Source organism: Myxocyprinus asiaticus, chromosome 21, assembly GCF_019703515.2.
Source record: "Myxocyprinus asiaticus isolate MX2 ecotype Aquarium Trade chromosome 21, UBuf_Myxa_2, whole genome shotgun sequence".
In the NCBI taxonomy this organism is placed as follows: Eukaryota; Metazoa; Chordata; class Actinopteri; order Cypriniformes; family Catostomidae; genus Myxocyprinus; species Myxocyprinus asiaticus.
The window spans coordinates 24,381,360-24,403,780 of NC_059364.1; the positions used below are offsets into that span (position 1 = coordinate 24,381,360).

Here is a 22,421-nt window from a genome sequence, read left to right on the forward strand (position 1 = left end):
GTAGTGTGCACATGATGGGTATTGTAGTTCAAGAGAGTATGAGCCATGCTTATCAGCGATGGGCAGAGCACAACAAGTCTTCTTTTAGCCCACCCTGAGATTTATGTTTTAAAAATAGCAAAATATTGCTGGTAAATGAATGTAAATCTGAATGATTCCGTGGAATCCAGTACTCATCATTTGCAGCGGTGGATTTTTTTTTTTTTTTTTTTGTGTACTGAAGCTTAAATGAGCAGCCGTCATAAACTTTGCCATTGTCATGACAATCACAGCAAGAGTTAAGAAATGTGTTCTCATAAGGCAACATTTTGTCAAAAATTTAACATTCAGGTAAGTGATACTTTGATTCTCGCGATTAGTTCATGTAGGCTGCATTTAAAAGTGTGTAAACACATTTTTGTGGTATGATATAGCACAGGTATAAGCCGGATAAGTCTTCCCGTGGCCACTGCATGATTATACAGTTAAATACAACGTGTTTGTGCATCCGAATTGCTTTGTTGTAAAGCTGCCCGTAACTACTTCTCTAGGATCAGTTTGCATCCGAACTGATCTGTGTTAAAGCATTTAACATTCAACATTCAGTTGAAACATGATTGATTCATGTGTAAAAACTCGCTGCATTAAAAAAAATAAAAATAAATAAAGACCGATACCGATTTTAGAGAAAAGACCTTTTCTATGTGGATTTTTCACAGATTTTGCACCGATATGACTATACGAAGGTACTCAGAAGGCTGCTTTCTTAAACATTTATTTTTTATCAAAGAATATTTGACATTTATTGTTATACATTGTCAACAAACTCTAGAAATGAACACTGAGAAAAAGAATAAATAAAAATACAATAAATAGCTTAATAAACATCAGTACTGTATGTTTAGTAGAAGTCAAATGCTGACCATTAAAATAAAGAATAAATAAAATAAAACATAGTTAAATAAACATCAGTATTACTGTTTAGTATCAGTCAAATGCTGACCATTTAAATAAAGAATAAATAAAAATAAAAATAAATAGCTAAATAAATATCAGTACTACTGTTTAATATCAGTCAAATGCTGACTATATTAATACTGCCGAGTCGAGATAAACAGTGGCAGCGGTGTTACAATGTATTCTGCTATACAAGTTCAGGGGAAAGTTTCAACAGTGGAAAACCAGACTTTTAAATATTACATTTTATAAATGCAACGACTGGAATTGTTCGGTTGAAGGGGGTACCAAACTGTGAATCCTGAACAAAACAGTTTGGTGAATACATGTTTACACAATAGCTTCCACTCAGCTGACAACAATGAAATTAGCTACGTGATTAGCCAGTTAGCTATAAGCTCGTTGTCACGGAGAGTAAAGGACGGACAGTGTTTATTTTACTTTCCAGCACTGTATTTCACCAACTAGGTAACAACATAGCGTGAAATCAACACTCAACAGACACAATCCAGCACCGCACCGTTGTCTGCTGAGCTGTAAAAAGATGCTCTGATGTTTACCTTTCAATCTGCTACATTACTGACTGCACTGACAAACTATAGCTGGCTAACAGCAAACAGACATGAATGACATGGTTGTCAGGGACAAGGTTAACATTATATTAGTTAAATTGAAAAGGGAAAATGATGGGGTCATTGTTTATTAAGCTTCCAGTATGTATTTCACAAACTAGTTAGCAACATACCATGATGACCCCGCTGAACTCCGCCCTGTCTGCAGAGCCACTGTCAGTTCAGCTCTGTAAACAATGGAATCAGAACACGCTCTGCTGGACAAATTATGTTATGACACCAATTCTAAATGGTTGTTTTCTGCATTATATGTTCTGAAAAAAATATTCATATCGGTAAAATATCGGCCGACCGATATATCGGTCGGGCACTAGAAAAAAATAAAGCAAAAGTAATGGAACACTTTCCATAAAAAGTAACTTTTTAATGAATTTATTTACCTTTTTTTAAGGAGTAACAAAATATTCTAATGAGTTACTGTAACAGCTCACAAACAGAAGGGAAGGAGAACACAGGGTAGCAGGTTTTTCCAGGCTCAGGTAGGACTTTTAATCGGCCACTTCAATGCTTTAAAACTTCACAAACTCGTCAGCTTCACAAGCACTAATAACTTAAGCTTCACAAACATAACAGATTAAATGTAGCAGCTTCAGGAGCACCATGGCCTTCCTTGTGCCAGACTCTCTCGATCTCTCTGCTGGTGGTGTGGCTGCTTGTATGCTGCTCTTCCCATGCTCACTGGAATTGGAGACAGGTGTAACACATAGTCTAGCTCAGGTGCAAGCACCCTTACCGCTTTCTCTCTCTCCGGACTGATGCTTGACCATGCCCCCGCTGCCACATATCCCCACCGCCTGACTCAGGCCGGGGAGACATCTGGCCTGTCTACCACTCCCCCCCCCATTTCTGGAAAGGAAGTCGGCTACCGCCATCTGCGCTCCCGGTCTGTGGACCACCTTGAACTTAAATGGCTCAAGGAAAAGAGCCAGATACCAACGGGTGATCCGCGTGTTGGTATCCTTCATGCGGTGGAGCCATTGGAGTGGGGCATGATCCGAGCAGAGAGTGAAGGCCTGCCCCAACAGGAAGTACCGGAGAGTGAGGACCGCCCACTTGATGGCGAGGCACTCCTCTACGGTGCTTGCGGCTAATGTACAGCACCAGGCGCTCCTCCCCCTCCACCACCTGCGAGAGTACGGCCCCCAGCCCTTTTTCTGTAGCGTCCGTCTGCAAGACAAAAGGGAGAGAGAAATCGGGTGAATGTAAAAGGAAATTGGTGTCAAGGGGATCTGCCAATAACCTTTTGTCAAATCCAGTGTCGAATAAAATCGAGCAGTGCCCAACCGATCGAGCAACTCATCAACACGAGGCATTGGGTACACGTCAAATTTAGACACCTCGTTGACTTTTCTATAATCTACACAGAACCGTACAAACCCGTCGCTCTTAGGAACTAGAACAACTGGGCTGGACCAATCGCTGTGGGATTCCTCTATTACCCCCATATCGAGCATTGCATCCAATTATTCCCGGACAATTTTCTTTTTGTGCTCGGCAATCGGTAGGGATGGCTACGTACCACCACCCCTGGCTCAGTCTCGATGTTGTGCTGTATGAGGTCCGTATGACCCAGTAGAGGGGAAAACACGCCTGCAAACTCCTTTTGCAACTTGGCAACCTCTGCGAGTTGATATGGTGAGAGGTGGTCTCCGCAAGTGACCAGGGTGAAATGATTGTGTGTTGTATTTACCTCTGGCCTGAGCTCCGCCCTCTCTGGGACTACCGTAGCCAACGTCACAGGGACCGCCTCCCTCCACAATTTCAGGAGGTTGAGGTGATCTATTTGACATACGCCCCCTCTATCTGTTCGCTTTACCTAATAATCGAGATCCCCCACTCATTGTGTGACCTCAAAGAGTCCTTGCCGCTTGGTGAGTAATTTGGAGCTCGATGTGGGAAGTAATACGAGTACCTTATCTCCCGGAGCAAATTCCTGCAGCCGAGTTCCCCTGTTGTACAGTCAGCTCTGTCGTTCTTGAGCTTGGAGCAAATTCTCCTGTGTTAGTTGCCCCAAAGTGTGGAGTTTTGCTCTAAGATCAAGAGCGTATTGAATTTCATTCTTACTATTTGAAGGTCTCTCCTCCCAAGCTTCGTGCATAACATCAAGCACGCCGTGCGGGCACTGCCCATATAGCAGCTCGAATGGGGAAAATCCTGTGGAGGCTTGCGGGACCTCTCGTATTGCGAATAACGGGATCGAGCCATTTGTCCCAATTTCTAGCATCCTCGTGCACGAACTTACGAAACATGTTTTTAAGGGTTTTATTAAATTGCTCCACCAGGCCATCTGTTTGTGGATGGTAAACGCTGGTGCCGATTGATTTAATGCCCAATAATTCGTAAAGCTCACGTAGTGTTCGTGACATAAAGGTTGTGCCCTGATCGGTGAGGATTTCTTTCAGAATCCCCACCCGGGAGATTATTTTGAAGAGTGCCTCCGCAACACTGCATGCTGAGATGTTGCGCAGAGGCACCGCTTCTGGATATCACGTTGCATAGTCCACTAGGACCAATACAAAGCGATGTCCGCATGCTGACCGCTCTAATGGCCCGACGTTGTTGATAACGTCAACTAATCGTTTCAGCCCTACTTGAATAAAATTGTTTCATTATCGTCATGATTGTCGTGATGTCTTTTTTGTTTTTGTATTCGTTAACATTGAATAAATAAAAAAATCCTTCAACTAACATTTTCGTCAAAGTGATTTCGTTGATTAGATAAATGCTGCCTTCATGTGCTAGTAATTATCCTACTTCCCACTTCTGAAGAAGCAATTACGACTACGTCGTGTTCAAGTGTTTTGTTGTCAAAAAGAACAGGAAACATAGAAGATAGAAGGTTCATTCATACATATTTCTTGAAAAACGTTTATTTTAACGCCATAATGCATATTACTCAGCTTGCTGACATCAATGGAATTTTGGTCAAATACAAGATATTTTTACGGTGTAAAAATGTACAACATGCATCAATGGTTACTAATATACATAAATGAGTATGACCGAAGCAGCAAGCGCTAACAATTAGCTGTATTTAGAAAAATTTATAAAACATGTCATTCACTACAGAAATCGTACTCTCCTCCGCCATGTTGACAGTTTAAAAATTCCCAGTCGTAATTACGACATAGGGGTCATTCATGTGCAACTTCAGAGTGGGAAACTCATATTTATGATAATTCTAATAGCATGTGAAGGCAACATAACACTGCTGTTTTTGTATTCTACTCAGGTTACTTTGTCATGGGCTTAAATATGTTATCTTGTTAAACTGAGTAATTGTTGCATTAATGTGCAATGCATCATATTATTTCCATTTTTGAATTTGTATTCAAAATCAATTGTACAGTGCCTCACCATAATTACAAAGATTAGTAGAAATTAGCTGAATCACCTAATGAGACCCAGTGAAGGGTGGCAATTTGGGAGAATTGCGGCTTTCATGTCTTGGAAATACAGTAAAAATACCCATTTTAAATCAGCTTTTGTTGTGGTTAATTTAGCAGACTTAAGATTTTAAAGGCCATAGAATTTCAAATGTAAAAAAAAAAAAAGTTCTAAAAGAGAGCTTTTCTTAATGCAATTTGTAATTGTTGCATTTTGTATAATGTCACCATAAGCCCTCAAATAATAATCCCAAAACGCTTTCTAATCTGTTATTTTTAATTGAGACAAAAATGGGTCTGGTTTCAGTGGCTTGTAGATAATCTAGATATTAATACAAAATACTAAAATAAGTTCCATTCAGCTGTCAACATTTGTAAAGGTACCATTTCTGAGCAAATTTAATCTTTAATTATGTTCCGTTTCACCTGCTTTGAGTCAGACGAGGCTGTGACTCATTTCAGTCCCCAGTTCACAGCAGGACTGCAGATTTTTGTGTGACTGAGTTGAGTAATAGTCTATAGACAGGTGAGGCTGAGTTTTTCTGGGTTTTTCCATCTGTGGGGAGTTGAGTGCCATGCCATGTCATGTCAGATGGTGACTGGCAGTTTGAACACGCACTCAGACACATGATGGAACTGCACAGCTGGAAAGAAAAAAACAAGAGCAAACACCTTTTCTACAAAAACAACAGTTTAGATCTGGAGCTCAGTCTTGTTGGATGGCTCAAGCAGTCAATGTGTTTAGATTTTTAGATTTTTATCCTGTCATTACATCCAAATGCCCTGTAACAGGACTTGCTTTATAAAAGAAAAAAGCTTTATTTATTTTTGTTAATTTTGTAAAAGCACCTGTAGAAACTAGCGGTTAAGCTCAAAAAGCGGTTAAGGCTCTGGGTTACTGATTGGAAGGTTGGGGGTTCAAGCCCCAGCACTGCCAAGATGCCACTGTTGGGCCCTTGAGCAAGACCCTTGACCCTATCTGCTCCAGGGGCTCCATATCATGGCTAACCCTGCACTCTGACCTCAGCTTAGCTGGGATATGTGAAAAAAAGTATTTCACTGTATATGTGCAAATGTATAATGTGTGATAAATAAATAAAATTATTATTAATTATTAACTAATTTTGAAGGGGTCTGTTCGTGACGTCACGACACATTGCTCATATCCCAGGATCGGCCACAATATGTTGATTCACTGACAAGCACCATCTCCCATCAGATATTTTTTCAACGGCATAAGCGTGCGCCCAAAAGCACGTTGCGTCACCAGCAGCATGCGAGACCCGTGTCCGCTTCCCACGTTGAAACGAGGAAGTAATCGCGTTCACATAATGACTAGCGGAGGTTGCGTTTTCCCCCCCTTATTTTTCCCCCCTTATTTCCACTGATGGCTAGGTTTAGGTTTGGGTTGAGGGGTACAGTTTATAAAATATGCATTCCTCTTCACTGTTTTACATCCTGTAATGCTTGAGTCTTTATCTGTGAGTTACCAGAACTCCTTGTGAAAAAACGGAACATACACGACAAGTGTATCATATACCCACTCAATAGTCACTGGCTGATGTAATGCACCAGTTTGATTGCCTTGGTAAATTTGTTACATTTTGATTTAAATGAAAGATGCCTATTAATTACTTCACTCTGTTTCCTTCTTGGCAGCACAGAGTCGATTTAAGATTATTTTAAGAGGTGTAAAGCAACATTTCGTGGCAGAAGCAGTTTTTACCACATTGAAAATTCAGCCCCCCACATACTAGTTAGTCAAAATGCATGACGTTGTGCATTGAGCTGTGATGAAATGTAAAAAAAAAAAAATTTTTATTTGTTTTGACACCCAATGGTGGATTGCGAGTGTGTGCCCTGCTTGTGTTGTAACACAGCCCTGGAAACTCATTTGTTCCACTCTGAAGCGCACAGTAATACAGGGATAAAATAGTCCTTTTATTTTATGCTCAGGTGATTTGCATCTCTTAACACATTCCTGGCAGCTGATGATGCTAACTGAGAGGACATTCTCTCCATAATTTTTGGAGAAGGCATTTTAATACTGTTTAATGTTTATGAGGATGCCTCCCTTTCTTTGATTTCTAAAACTTAATTTACTCCATCGAAATATACCTGTCATCATAGCAAATTGCAAAGATTGCATTTCTGGATTGCAGACTCCTGTTCCTTTTGCAATTTTGCAACCTTGCTCAGATTTTGAATCTATACATTAATGCTGAGTGGAAGCTCTGTGAAGCCTGGCTGGACATTCCTCTGCTCTGTGTTCCCTCACACCTGCTCGCTCTCTTGCCACAGAACCACAGATCTTTAACTGATATCACAATCTGGGTCAGGCGGGAATGCTGGCATTGCTTGAATTATTGCCTTTATTACAGGAAAGACATCTTGATTTGAGTTATGTCATAAGACTATGTTACTGTTATGATTCTAACATTACTTGGTTTATATTGAAATCTATGATCCATGTGAATTGGTTTTGATATTGAGTAGTTGATCTCTTCTTGACTACATTAAAAACACAAGTTGCAACCATATTTCGCTGAGTGTAAAATTTGATTGCATTCACACATAGTTTGGGTATATCACCAGTGATGACAGTATTCTATAAACCAAAGTGACTCCCTTAAATTTTACATTTAATTAAGATAAATTAAGATTTAAAAAAACTCGCACCTCAGTTGGTCTCGTAAAACAATGAGTGCCTTTAAGTTCATGTTCCTACACCAATTATGCTTAAACCGACAACTTGTAAGGTCATGTAAACTCCTTAAAGGGTTTCCCTTGATCAGGTTAAGGTCATAAGTGGTTTAAGAATTAACCAGTCGACACAGATAGATTTTTTAACATTACCCATTCTCATGTCATTTGAGAAGACTGCGGGGTTATGGAAGTTGCCAACTTTGATATTTACTTCACTAGGTCACTGTCAGTATTGTTACAGATGCTTTTCACGACTATTGTGTGAATAGAAAAGGGGGTTGACTTTGGTCATTTGTTCATACAGACAGTATTCTGGCCACTTCTGTAAGCCAAGCTGTTGTATGAACAGGACAATTCAAGTCACTCTGGTTGGTAAATATGATTGTCAATCCTCAAAAATGTGGGAACGTATCCCTTGTTTATCTGAGGGTCTTTTAAATTGTTAGCCAAAGCCTCAATGCTGACATGTTCATTTGCAGCGGCTCCCTCGTCAAATAAATGTTTAAGTGCTAAGAGTGTATAAAATGGTCAAAGGCGATTAAGGAACATTTTTGATTGTGATCCTCAAAGATATGTTTTCCTGGGTTCGGGGACTAGAAAGGGCTTTGGAAGTGGCTTTACTAGCACATTCTGCCCTTTCCATCCAGACTGCACATGTATTTACTGTTAACCTTGGCAAAAGGTCGGCTCTGAATTATTACTAGCTCTGTGTTTTGTGTGCTTTGCTCATAGGTTGTTTGTAACTCGTGGGCTTGGCCTTGACATGATTGTAAAAAAAAAAAAAAAAAAAACATATTTTCTGAAATTTGTTATCACGGGGGCTTAGGGCCTTGGTATGCTCTGGTTTTGTGGGAATAGTGTCTGCTCAAGATTTCTTCTTGTGCTTGAGTAACATTGTTATGATGCCTAAAGTGTAGTCATCAACATTAAACACCAATACCAGTGAAATTGGATAATTCTTGATACAAACTTTTAGGGGTGGCCGTTATACCGGTAGACATGATAAACCGGTAGCATTTTGGATTATTGTCTGTTAATATGCAATGTTTTCTCTGCCAAAACTTGCTTTTGCAATGCACTTCAAAATGTCACCTAATGTCTAGATTTACCCATATTTAACTAATGTTATTATTTAATTGCTTTAAGCATTTCAATTTTGCTCTGCTGGGTCTCTGAGGGTTAAAGTCAACCTGAATTTTAGTACTATGAAACAAATAGTTATTTTTAATTGAATAGTGCTTTTCACAACACGCATCATTTCAAAGCAGCTTTACAGAAAAATTATACTGTACCAGAAATTGAAGCTGTAATGTCTTTAGGTCATCATTGTGTGGTTTGATGAAAAACGTGATTGTAGATTATGCCTTAAATATATTATTGTCTTTGCTTTATCACACGCCTCCACTTCTGAGACAGTCAATCCGCTCATCTTATCATGTGGCTCGCTGTGCATTACACCGTGGAGACTTGCAGCACGTGAAGGCTCATGCTACTCTCCGCGATCCACGCACAACTTACCACGTGCCCCATTGAGAGGGAGAACCCCTAATTGCGACCACGAGGAGTTTACCCCATGTGACTCTACCCTCCGTAGCAACCGGGCCAATTTGGTTGCTTAGGAGACCTGGCTGGAGTCACTCAGCACACCCTGGATTCGAACTCGCGGCTCCAGGGGTGGTAGTTAGTGTCGATAATCGCTGAGCTATCCAGGCCCCCCAAAATGAATGGTTTTGATCAAAGTCACAGAGAGATAAATGCAACAACTAGACTGAAAAGATGAGCCTATAATAAATGTATCTTGTATTAAAATTAGACTTATTACATTGTAGAGTAAATTAGATTTAAGTCAGTTACCTCAGCTAATTTTAGTATTTGTTGAATCATCCCTTAAAGGTGCTGCAAGAGGTTTCTGGAATGACACTCAGAAAATGTCCTGTTTGGTCAGATTCTTTGTTTAGCCAATTAGAACACTTTGCGGCACTTTCAAATCAAATCACTTTTATTGTCACACAACCATATACACAAGTGCAACGGTGTGTGAAATTCTTGGGTGCAGTTCCGAGCAACGTAGTAGTCGTGACAGTGATGAGACATATACCAATTTACAAAAAACATCAGATTTACAACAAAATTTAAAATCTTATATATACACAATTACACACAACACAATATACAAATAATAACATACAATGTACGGTATACAATACACACAATATAGAATACACATTATACAATAAAAAAGTATATATAGTATAGTTTTTTCCCCCTGTCAATCATTTTGAGGGTCTCTAGGATTAACCCATATGTGGTAAGAAGCAAGCTGAGAGCTTGGTTGTTGTAGCAGATCATTCAAGATAAACTGTATATTCAGCTTCATAAGCAGTTATACATTTGTCAGTTATTAGTTTGTTGTGCAAGAACCCTACTTTGCTTTTGACAGCAACACTGATATGATGTGCTAATGTTCTCTTGTTCCATCTCTGATTAAGAGTTTTGGAAAGAGTGTTTAATTTAGTGACTAAGTCTGGCAGAAGTTCCAGAAAGGCTTATATTGCCCACCCCACCTTTTTTTTTTTTTTTTTGTTTTTTTTTTTTAAGGTGGTTTGTGTCTAGAAGGCAACTTTCGATGATCTTCTTGAAGTTTTGTGAGAATCACGTGACAGTGTGTTTTTGGAGTTAGAAATCCTACACCAAGCACTAAAGCCCTAGGTATACTCCCAATTTGATGTGAACACACTGCATCTGCATACAGTTGAATGCAATCCTGTCAAAGTATACTCCATATAACTGTGCACGCATACACAGGCGGTTGGCGCACGTGTGCTTCGACTGCTATGAGATACCAGGCTTTCTCTTCAGGAGTTTAGACCCATAAAGGTGTCTTTATATTCCTTCAGAATCGAGTTATGCAAATGCATGTATCTCCAGACCTCCTCACACACGCTCTTGACTTGCACATCCACTGTTGTTGTTTATACCTTCATCTTCAGCGGCGATTACATCTCTCTTCTAGCGGTTCTTCATGACAGCAATGGCTCAAATGTGAGTGTTGCCACCTTGTGAACCCACTTATTAGTGCAAATAACTCCAGGCACATGCACATTATGCGCGTTCAAAGATGCACGGTAAGAAAAATCGCGCTGCTGATGACGAGATTTGCGTCATGCGTCCTGTATGTGGATACTCGCATTCTGACCGAAGTATACTTTGGGCTTAAATCTAACCCTAACCTTAACCATACCCCTAAACGTAACCCTAACCCCTAACCCTACCTCTAAACCTAACCCCAGCCATAACCATAGTAGCAGCAAATGCAACTCTTGCGAGTCTCTCCCAGATCGAGGCATATGACACAGCCTTTAAACTGTTGTTTTTAACCAGCACAATATGCATTTTGTACTCATGTTGTTTCCCTCTCTTTGGCAGGATGACTGGAGTGGAATTAATTCAAACAGAATTCAATCACACAGCAATGCAGATGACAAAGCCCAAAGCCTAGAGACCCTTCCTCCAGGTAAGAGGCAACATGACAGCCCATGTGCATAATAAAGCTAGTGTCAGGATTAGCCCAATCTCATAATTCAAGTTTTCTTTTCCATCCTGGATGAAAAATGGACCGTTTCTTCAGATTGCAAATAACAGAGCATCCTGTTTTTTCTTTCTTCTTTTTTTTTCCTGCATATAACCTCAGGTTATGCCCTGTTTACAGGGGAGGTAGGTGTGGAAAAACTCACTCAAGGGCTTCTTAAAAATGCACGGGTGATTGAGAGCGATTTCTGTCTTCAGGCCAATCACCCAGCCAATGTCACTCTTTGTTGTACCCTTTTGGAAATGTACTCAGCTGTACTTTGATCTAATGTTACTGGGCTGCTTAATACATTAAGTCTTAGATATCAACATATGCTGACTACTTGTAGACTTCCTGCATTTAAAAGCAGTTTTGCAGTAGAGTTTTGGATGCATTATTTATTTTGGTAGTTAGTTTCTATGGCATATATTCTCTCTGGAGCTGAGGTCCACAGAGAGCTGTTCCATTTAAATTTATCAGAAACATAAGATTACATTTTGGATTTATGTATCATTGCATGCCATACAATGTGTTTCCTGTCTGTCGCAGATCTCGCAGGAAATTATCAGTAGTTGCTTGTGTCCCTATGTTACTCTTATAATTTAGGTCACCTAAAAGATTTACACAAAATAGACAATTCACACAGGAGTACCTGATTTCATCAGTATTAATTAAGAGGACAGATTTAAAGGGACAATTCACACAAAAATGTAATCTGTTCGCCCTCATTTTGCTCAAACCTATGTAATTTTTTTTCTTTTTCTTTTGTGGAACACAAAAGGAGATTTAGCACAATGTCCCAGCTGCTCTTTACCATATAATGGTGAGGTTATCATTATATGGTAATATAATGACCAAGTTTACACGTACTTAAGACAATTCTTTGTTTTCCAAAGTTTTTGCAGAAAGCAGTGTTCTGAAATGTCATAAACGTGAACACCGTTTTCCTTACACCATTTAACGGATTAAGAGAAAGTGGTTTGACACACCAAGGTTTCTTCTGAAGAACTTATGTGGCCATGTAAACACAAGCGGCATTCTTACAGGTTTTGATAAAGTGTGCATGTACATGGTACAGACCATATAACTAATATCATAGGATGTAGCCCTACATCATATCATGTCAACATGGTGGGAAAAAAAAAATCTACATTTCTGGGAGTACAGTGGGAAAAGGGAAAATCACACACATGCTCACATTATAAACTATACCAATTTATACACACCAGTTTAAAATATCGACTTCTGTGCCTCATGTCCGCATTTATTAGGGCTGGGCGATATGGCTACAAAAATTATATCTCCATATTTTTCATCCTATTAGATATTAGAGATGTCAAATCTTGCAATTTTTATTTGTATAGTGCTTTTCACAACACTTTAAATCAGCTTTACAGAAAATTATGCTTTAACAGAAAAAGAAGCTGTATAGTAAATGTCTTCGAGTCATAATAGTGTGGTTTAATAAACATGATTATAAATTGTACCTTTTAAAATAAATAATTAAGTAATATTTGTATTTAGACTCCCAGTGAGCAAGCTAAAGGCGACTGTGGCAAGGAACACAAAACTCCATAAGATGTTGGTTAATGGAGAAAAATAACCTTGGGGGAAACCAGGCTCAATGTGGGGGCCAGTTCTGGCTAAACAGCATGGCAATATTAGTTACAGTTGCAACTGAAATTATTCAACCCCCCTGACCAGCAATACATTCTGGTGATGTGAATTAAAACACTTCAACTAAAACCTCAGTAAACAGTCAAAGTAAGTTTTTAATACACATTTGAGTGATTTTGAGAACAAAGAGTTCAGTTTACCCAAATTTTAAAATAACTAATTCTCTCCACAAATGTCATGTCAAAAATATTCAACCCCCAAATTCAATTATTTGTGGAGCATCCTTTATCCTTAATAACAGCAAATAAATGTTTCAGGTAAGTGTTCTCTGGCTTCGGACACCTCTCTATTAGAATTTTTACACATTTCTCATGAGCAAAAGCTTCCAGCTCATTGACATTCTTTGGTTTCTGTGCTGCCACTGCTTCCTTGAAATCCCAACAAAGGTTTGCAATGGGATTTTAATGATGGACTGAAAGGGCCATTTAAGGACATTCCACGACCTATCCCTGAACCAGATTTTGGACAACTTGGATGTATCCTTGGTGTTATTGTCTTGCTGGAAATTCCAGTGATCACTGAGCTTCAATTTACACACTGAAGGCATAACATTTTTCATGCCAAAATGGCCTGATACCTGAAAGAATCCATGGTGTCAGTCACATAGTCAGGATAGCCGTTTCCTGCAGCAGCAAAACACCCCCATAACAGGACTGACCCACTTGCATGCTTGACCATGGGAATGGTGTCGTTCTTGTCATCGCCTTGTCATTTTACTCCAGACATACTGCTGACCCATGGGTCTAAAACTAATTTTCAGTTTAGTGTCATACGTCTATAAAACCTTCTTCCAGGACTCCACAGGTCTTTCCTAATTACTTCTTGAATATTCAGTCAACTGGAGTCAATATTTCCCTTGGTGAAGTTTTGCTTTCTTCCACACCCCAAGAAGGTTGCTGTTGTACCATATTTAAAAAATGTATGAATGGTGCTGCCAACTTTGTCTATTGGAAATTGAAGTGCCTTGGAAATGTACTTTAGCCATGACCTTTCTTGTGTTATGAAATAATCTCCTCTATTAGCTTTTGAGACAGCTAATTTTTAATTGCATTTTTTGCATAGAAATAAATTTTTGCTTACAACGCTAAACTTTAAAATTTTAAAACTTAAGTGCCATTGCAGATTGATGACTTAATTTTGTTTTTAAAACAATTACTTGTGCATCCTTACATATTTAAAGTACAGCTACATGCAATAGGGGTTGAATAATTATGACATGGCTGTATTTTTAAAAAATCCCGCTATTTAGAAATATTCGGTTATATATTCACACAATGACTTTGAATGTGTCACTCAACTGATATAGATGTAAAGTTTAAAAATTCTGGGTCATCAGAAAAGCTTACCTTTGTAAATCCTTACTACTGTCATAATTATCTCAATAATTATGTATTGGCTTTGAAATGGTTTAAATGTTTTTTTTTTTTTTTTAAATCAGAGGAACCATCATTTTATCCAAACAGCCATTGTAGATAAGTAGACTCAGTATTTTAAATGCATTAAGAGAAAAAAATCTAGTGGGGCCTGGGTAGATCAGCGAGTATTGATGCTGACTACCACCCCTGGAGTCGCGAGTTCGAATCCAGGTTGTGCTGAGTGACTCCAGCCAGGTCTCCTAAGCAACCAAATTGGCCCGGTTGCTAGGGAGGGTAGAGTCACATGGGGTAACCTCCTCGTGATCGCGATTAAGTGGTTCTCTCTCTCAATGGGGCGCGTGGTAAATTGTGCGTGGATCGCAGAGAGTAGCTTGAGCCTCCACATGCTGTGAGTCTCCGCGGTGTCATGTAGAGCAAGCCATGTGATAAGATGCGCAGATTGACGGTCTCAGAAGCGGAGGCAACTGAGACTTGTCCTCCGCCACCCAGATTGAGGTGAGTAACTGTGCCACCACAGGGACCTAGTAAGTAGTGGGAATTGGGCATTCCAGATTGGGAGAAAAAAAAAAAAAAAAATCTATTTTAAAATAATGAAGGCATGTTTCCAGCAGTTTTTCACTAAATGAAGACAAGGGAGAATGAGATTTAATCATTTTCTTTGATATGCACCTTCTTATTTTTCTGTTTGATACACAACAATACATACAGTAGTAGCCTTATAAGCATTATTTACCTTCATATATTATTTTTTACAAAAAAATTTTTTTTGTGAATGAACATCTTTAATCGCAGCCTTTTGCAATTTAATAATCACATAGTAGCCTTTTTGATGTTATTTTGATTAATTGTGCAGCCCTGAAGGATTGTTAAATTAGTCTACTGATGCTCTTTATGAAACGTAATGGCCAAATAAAAAACACATTAAAATCATCGCGATATTTACAATATTGCTTTATTTCATCTACAAAATATCGTGTACATTCGGTATGTCACTCATTTGTATATGCTGAAGTACATTGAGGGAATCCCGGAGTTTGACATAAGTGGGAAACATCTCTATTGCAGTGCAATTCCTCTGTAGGTCACAATGGAAAATTAAGGAAACAAGCAGGCAACAATAGCGGAGTCTTCCTCGGGAGAAAGCTGTTTACTGACTGAGCCGCAAGTATATGCGGGTAAAGAGAGCCACGAACACAATGCATGTAAACACAAACACTGCTTTCAAGTCTTGGGAAAGATTCTCGCAATAAACTGCTTTCTGTTGTCCATGTAAACGGGCCAATAATGAGGTTGGTGACCCCTGACTGTCAAACTCAACAAATGAAAAAGATTTACAGCAATTTTTTGGTGAATTAATGACTTAAATTTCAGTCTGTTCCTCACACAAAGCTATTGCATGGCTTCAAAAGATTTGTATAGTGGGAATATAGTGCATGAGTCGTATGGACTACATTTATGGTTCATTTGTGGAACGTTTTTGTCTTTTTTGGAACTTGAAAATCAGGGTCACCAATCTCTTTTGTTATATGGAAAAGAGAAGTTTGACATCATTGATTTTTTTTTATTTTTATTGTATTTTTATTTTTTTATATTTGTTTTTTGTTGCACGAAAGAAAAAAGTAATATGGTTTTGGAGTGACAAAAAAGGGAATACTGCACAATTTTTTTTTTTTTTTTACTGTCCTTTTAAAAGCATATAAAGGTTACTTGTGGCAAAATGTATCTGGTGGATACACTACATAAGCATTATATTTTAGTTATATAACCATAATTTAGGGCCCTGTTTGAAAGTTGTTTCATAGCTGTATTGTGACATTTATAATTTGCTCTGAAACCATACAAAAATATATTGCATTATTCTTTCTCCAGCCAGAGTTCCTTGGACTTCTTTAAGTATGAGTCATCATACTCTACATTTGTGTTTCTCAGCTCCAGATATGAAGGACCCTCGAAAAACGAATAGTTTTTCTTACAAATCATGACTGAACATTTTTAATTAACATAATCAAGTGATACTTGTTATTCTCAGTAGTTGAGTCGGTATGCCTGGCAAAAAAATAAAAAGTCCTTTAGAATTTTTAGTAATATTATATTATATATATATATATAACATTGCCAACCAAACATGAAGTATGTGCTTTCGCTGGGTAAGACTGAGGAATAGATCATGTTGCCATGTAGAATTTTGGCCTGGTAAACTGCGACATTTGCATTCTTTCTCCTGCTGTCTGGTGTGTGTGTTCATGCAGTGTGTTAGAGCACTCTGTCTAAAAACTCACAGTGTTAAGTGATATGTGAAAGTCGCAGCTGAGATACTCTGTTCTCCTTTTGAGCAGCTAATTAGTTTGACAGCCCCTACAGTCATTTGCCATAGGACTAGCAATCAACCTAGCACAAGGAGCGCTTGTGTTTTTTGGGGTTTTGCTTGTGTGGTATGTAGATGCCAGGTTTTTACACTTTAGCCCTATGTGGGCTTCTATTTGACCCAAAGCACTGATATGCCACTGTAAGCATAAACAGCTGAGATGTATTGTGCTGCATGGATGCAATAAATATGTCTGACACTTTTTGGTGGATTGGTGCATTTGGTGCATTGCAGCTCAGTGGTGTAATTGACCATAGCTGTATAGCTTTTAGTTTCTCAGTCCCTGAGTGCATTCCTGTCTCGATCACTTTAATGCAGTTTCTCCTGACCTTTTATTGATTTATGTACCCCATAGCCCCATCGTTATGTCTCGAGTACCCCATCATCGGCACCAAACCAGATGTGTTCCTTTTTGACTTATATTTTACTGGATATAATGTTATATTATCATTAATATTAATCCAAAAAATTGGATAACACTTAACATATAAATAGGTCATTATTTCTCTTTTAAAAGTTAAGCAAACCAAGCAAAATCTAAATCTCTGCAAGTACCCCTAGTTGGGAGTCACTGCTCAATAATAGTCTTGCATAGCCAAACTTAACTAATGGCATAAAGTCTGGTCCAGATTGAAACATTTTCTGGCCATGAACTGTCCACTTACTTAATGGATCTTAAAAAGCCTGTGAAATCAAAATAAAGTTTTGCTGCTTTTGCATATCTATTAGCTTTAAGGTCATCTATATGCTAGTGTACTTCATGTTGACGAAATTCATTTTCAGTTAAAATCTCCAGTCTCTCAGCTAAAAAGATTCAAGAACATCTATGACATCACATAGAGGTTGAGAAACAATGTCCAATCAAATGCTTTCTAGAACGAGAACACACCCTCCGCCTACAACTGCTCAGCGCGTCTGACTGTGGCCTAACTAGTGCTCATCATGTCTTCGCTAGGCACTTCGAAGGGAGTACAATCAATGCTGTAGTGTTATTCCAAACAAGATTTCCAATAAGAATCACATAGGGATGATCACTTCTGAATGGGACGCACCAACGCGGGAGCTGGATGCGAGGAAAGATGCTGGAGATTATCTATATTTCTTGTACAGTTGGAGGTTTCTTGAGATATACAGCTTAAGTGTCTTTTATTCTTTATGCTTTGTGTATTGTGATTTTAAACATGGATATAATATCTTTTACTTGCTTGTTTCTCAGTTTCTCGCTGTCTTTTCCTCATAAGCAAAGGCCGCGATATGCTGTGTGCGTTTGTGCTTGTAAAATAAAGCCTATTGGCTATTTTTAAAATAGTTCCACTTCCTGTTTCAGTAAGAAATATTTCAAAACACCAAATCGAACAGTGTTCGTCAAGGCACCTCACGTGGACTTGAAATTTGTGATTGGCAATGTTTAGATTCAAGGGTGATCTTTTGTAGTTGTAGGATGCACAAAATCATGCACAAGCGAGATTGTAAAGCAAGCTGATTTCAGCTGTACAGGATGTAATATAGTGAAGAGAAATGCATATTTTATTAACTGTGAAAATAGCTATTTTCTTTGAGAAAAAATTGGAGCTTGTGGTTAGGAAATCATTTAAACCAGTCCATAATAGACTGGCTCCTTTTGGCAAATTTCCTCATATTATCATTTGGCAAATGTCCCCAGTGACAGATTCACCTGATTTATAATTTACAAAATAAATATCTGTAGCCAGCAAATTTCACGTCCCTTTTGGCAGCTGTGATTTATAATGTAATAATGGACAGCAGTGCTTTTGAGGTGTTTATCTTGAAAGCTTCGCTCAGAGAGATGCCTCTCAGAAACATGATTTTTTCAAGAACACACGTACTTTCTTTGTTCTGTGTATTATAGTGTGGAACTTTATCCTTGGTGATATATTGAATGATAAAGGTGGCTTATGAAGTTGCAGACATAAAGTGATTGATAAATTGATAGTTCCACATTTAAAATGGAAACTAGTCTAACCATATGTTACAGTAGTCAATTCTCCGTATTAGATTTGTGTGAGTAAAAATCGAAGCTTTTTCTCTTGAAAATAAAGCAATTGCAAGAATTACAACATTTTTTGGGCTTTTTTATTATTATTATGTTACAAATTCGTGATCCAGGTGTCTTGTGTACTCCTGATATCCATAATTTGTTTATTTTTCAGGGAAGGTTAGGTGGCAGGACTTTGACCAGGATCTGTACGTGGGAGCGACTGTAGTGAGGCCAGGGCAGGATCCCTATGCCCGCAACAAGTTCAACCAGGTTGAGAGTGACAAACTCAGAATGGACCGCAGCATCCCTGACACAAGACATGACCAGTAAGTCCCTGTCCACACTTTTGGCTTTCAGTAACTTGATGTTCTAAAAATCTGGTGTGGATCTTTCAGCTCAACTCCTTTCAAGTTACTATCATAGCTGAATATTTCATAAAGGCCCACTATACACAAATTCTAATTAGAATGGTGTTCATTTTTGTTTCTGCAGTCTATAGAGCACGAAAGTGATCGAAAATACTTTGTTTCTGAAGTATTTTCCAATCCTTTTTCTCCATAAGCATTAAAAAAAATTCTGCTCTTAAGAGTTGTAAGACTTGAACCAAACCAATCAGCTCTGTGATGAGTCACAATATACATTTATTTTATTTGAAGCAAAAAAAGTGTACTGAACTTGCAAAAAAATAAATAAAATAAAGACAAAGGTAAAAGACTGTGCACTTAATATATTTTTATGAGGGAATGTACTACAATGCTATAAAGCATTGTGAAAGACACAATTGAATTAAAACAAGGGTACAATGTACAACTGTTTATTTGTAGTTTTTTTTTTTTTATAAGTATGAAAACTAGATTTTACTAATTTTTAGCAAAATATTCAGATATATTTTAACATTTAAGTAGTTTAAGAGTGAAGAAGACCAATTTGATTACGTAATTTGGACTGCCTCATGCAAGTGGATTGTTGCTGTTCTATTCAGGATTATGGGTAGTGTATTTCTTCACAGGAATTCAGCAACTAAACATTTTTTTTTAAATAAAGTTGAACTAACTCTGACTTGTGGCTTCTACAGAAGCATATATCATTGCTTCACCTCAGAGCTCATGGTAGATATGTCTTGAAAGGTTTAATACATTTCTCTATGGAGAAGATGAATGGGATTTTTTTCTTTACTAATATTGAACTGCAGCTTCAAGGCTGAAATGCACTTTTACTTGCTTTTTTTATATTACACAACATATTGTGTAACTTTTCTCCATTACCTAATATATCTAATTATTATAGTGTACTTATTATGTAGCCTTACTCTTCAAGAAATTATGAATGTGATGAACAGAGTGTCAGTGCTTTATCCGAATCAGAAATTAATTGTACAAATTAATTTTGGCTGATTTTATCCCAAAGAGAGGCCTGCCTTTTAACCAGGAGATGCTTACACTGCACAATGAAAGCACATCCTCCTTAACCACCCTGCAAATCAGTCAGTTTTTTTCATTTAGAGGCTCATCTTCATCCTTCTGTCTCTCAAAGTGTCCTTGAATTGGCGAAACAGCAGACTGTGTTTGAGGCTTACATGTTTGTCATAGATGTCAAGGCAGGATTCACAGTACTGAATCATCTGGTTGACTTGAATGTGTATAAGTAGAGACGTAAGGAAAGTAAATTAGTAGTGTAAGAGGAAAGTAAATTAGTAGTTAAGATGGGCAATGGAGATCGTCATAGATGCAAACACACAGTGCTTTTTGCTGTACTGAATCTCATCAGCTCTACAGTACCAGTCAAACTCTTGTGGCTTTTGGAAAATTATAACTAACATAAAATAAGTGTACATAAAGGGAAAAATACCTTTTTAAAGCTCATGAAGTGCTGTACCAATTACAGTGTATTTACACAAGTCTACCTGTATAATGCACCTGAACATGGCTTAATCCTTTTTTCAAAAAGCTTCAGGATCTTTATAAATGCTATCTGGTCCCCTGAATGTAACATCTTTACATTAGCTTAGACTGTATCGATTGCATGAGGTTTCTATCAAACACTCATGTTACTTATGTGTTATTATGACCAGAGAATGTAACCGCCTTTGTCGGGATTCAGGCAGCCTAGATATCTTCACAACCTCTTCTCAGAAAATTTATTTTTATTTCAGAAGGCTGATGTAAATGCAATGGTGGTTTGGTACGTCTTACGAACATAAATTGGTCCCACAGCCTGCTGTTGTCTAAGAGTTAGCACTGCCCTATGATGAATTAGTGTTCTTTTTTTAGGGTGTGATGTTAGACGGAGTACAGAAAATTGCTCTGGTTATTTTAATGCTGATGAGTTGCCAAAATATCAAAGGCTCCAGTTTTCAAAAAATCTATAAATGTATCATTTTATGTCACTGACAGTTTGGAAATTTGAGTTGTTCCGTACCTTGTTTGGGCAAGTATAATTTTTAGGGTTTAATCATGCAGTGGCCCCAAATAATATTTGGGTACTTTTGGATGCTTAATTCACACTAAAGTATAATTGCAGTAATATCACACCACCAGTTGGCATATGTAAACAAATGACGTTAGATCTTTTCTTAGAACTAGCTACACTACACTACAAAAATGGTTTTTTTGCACCATTTTTGCCACTACTTTTAACAAACTGGCCCCAAAAGTAATATTTAGTGGATGTATGAAGTCAACCCCCAGATGTAGTTCATCACATTAAAGGGGTTATGTCAGGAGGAATCAAAATGTCCTTGATATTTTGACATGAGGTCTTTCTACTATAAAAACTGTAAATTTCAGAACTTAATCCCCAATGCAATAAAAGCATTTATTGAAACCAAGCTGTAAAAACAACTTGTTCTCTAATTCTTCAGCTTCCCTACGTCAGTAGGGGGCCCATTAATTCATGACTGTTTGGGGGCCAGGGTAGCTCAGCGAGTAAAGACGCTGACTACCACCCAGCGAGTCGCGAGTTCGAATCCAAGGCAGGCTGAGTGACTCCAACCAGGTCTCCTAGGCAACCAAATTGGCCCGGTTGCTAGGGAGGGTAGAGTCACATGGGGTAACCTCCTTGTGGTCACTATAATGTGGTTCTTGCTCTCGGTGGGGCACGTGGTGAGTTGTGCATGGATGCCGTGGAGAATAGCATGAAGCCTCCACATGCGCTACGCCTCCGCGGTAATGCGCTCATCAAGCCACGTGATAAGATGCACGGATTGACGGTCTCGGAAGACGAGGCAACTAAGATTCGTCCTCCGCCACTCGGATTGAGGTGAGTCCCTACGCCACCACGAGGACTTGGAGCGCATTGGGAATTGGACGTTCCAAATTGGGGAGAAAAGGGGAGAAAAAATAAATAAATGTCATGACTGTTTAATAGTTTATGGCAATGCTGCGCTTACAGTAAGTGATGAGTTTCATATATTTGGGTGCAATGTGTTGGATGTGTATTATGTGTAAACCCTGACATTTAGTATTATAATTTTGTGGAGTTTATTCATTCTCTTCCAATTGAGTTTCAAGTATGGCTGTATTTGAGAGGCTGCATGATGTTAGCCAATCATAACAGTGGGCGTTTACGTTGAAGTTTAAAGGAGGTTTTTAGACCAAAACTGAGAGTTTCAGACAGAGGGCCAGAGATAGGTTGCAAAATGTCTGTTTTGTTGAAAAAAAAAAAAAAAAAAGAAAGAAAGAAAAAAAAACGTTACTTATATTATCAGTTGACCTCAGGAATAATAATAAAATTATTTAAAAAAAAGGAGTATTTCAAGACCTGTTTAATTAACACAA

The 22,421-nt window shown here is 38.3% G+C and overlaps 2 protein-coding genes across 5 annotated transcripts in view; one reads left to right on the forward strand and one right to left on the reverse strand.

Moving 5' to 3' along the window:
* The window catches only part of LOC127411817 (SERTA domain-containing protein 2-like), a 346,503-nt gene extending 344,195 nt beyond the window's left edge, over nt 1-2,308 (reverse strand). The window contains exon 1 of the mRNA XM_051647624.1: nt 2,302-2,308. The gene's annotated coding sequence lies outside the window, so the exon portion shown is untranslated. The remainder of the gene's footprint in view (nt 1-2,301) is intronic.
* The window catches only part of LOC127411810 (polypeptide N-acetylgalactosaminyltransferase 2-like), a 144,820-nt gene that overhangs the window by 71,308 nt on the left and 51,091 nt on the right, over nt 1-22,421 (forward strand). For all 4 annotated transcript variants that reach the window (XR_007892345.1, XM_051647608.1, XM_051647610.1 and 1 more), the window contains exons 2-3: nt 11,087-11,174; nt 18,818-18,971. Coding sequence is in view for 3 of the 4 variants with exons in the window: in XM_051647608.1 (XP_051503568.1) it covers nt 11,087-11,174; nt 18,818-18,971 (242 nt within the window). In the remaining variant the exon portion in view is untranslated. The remainder of the gene's footprint in view (nt 1-11,086; nt 11,175-18,817; nt 18,972-22,421) is intronic.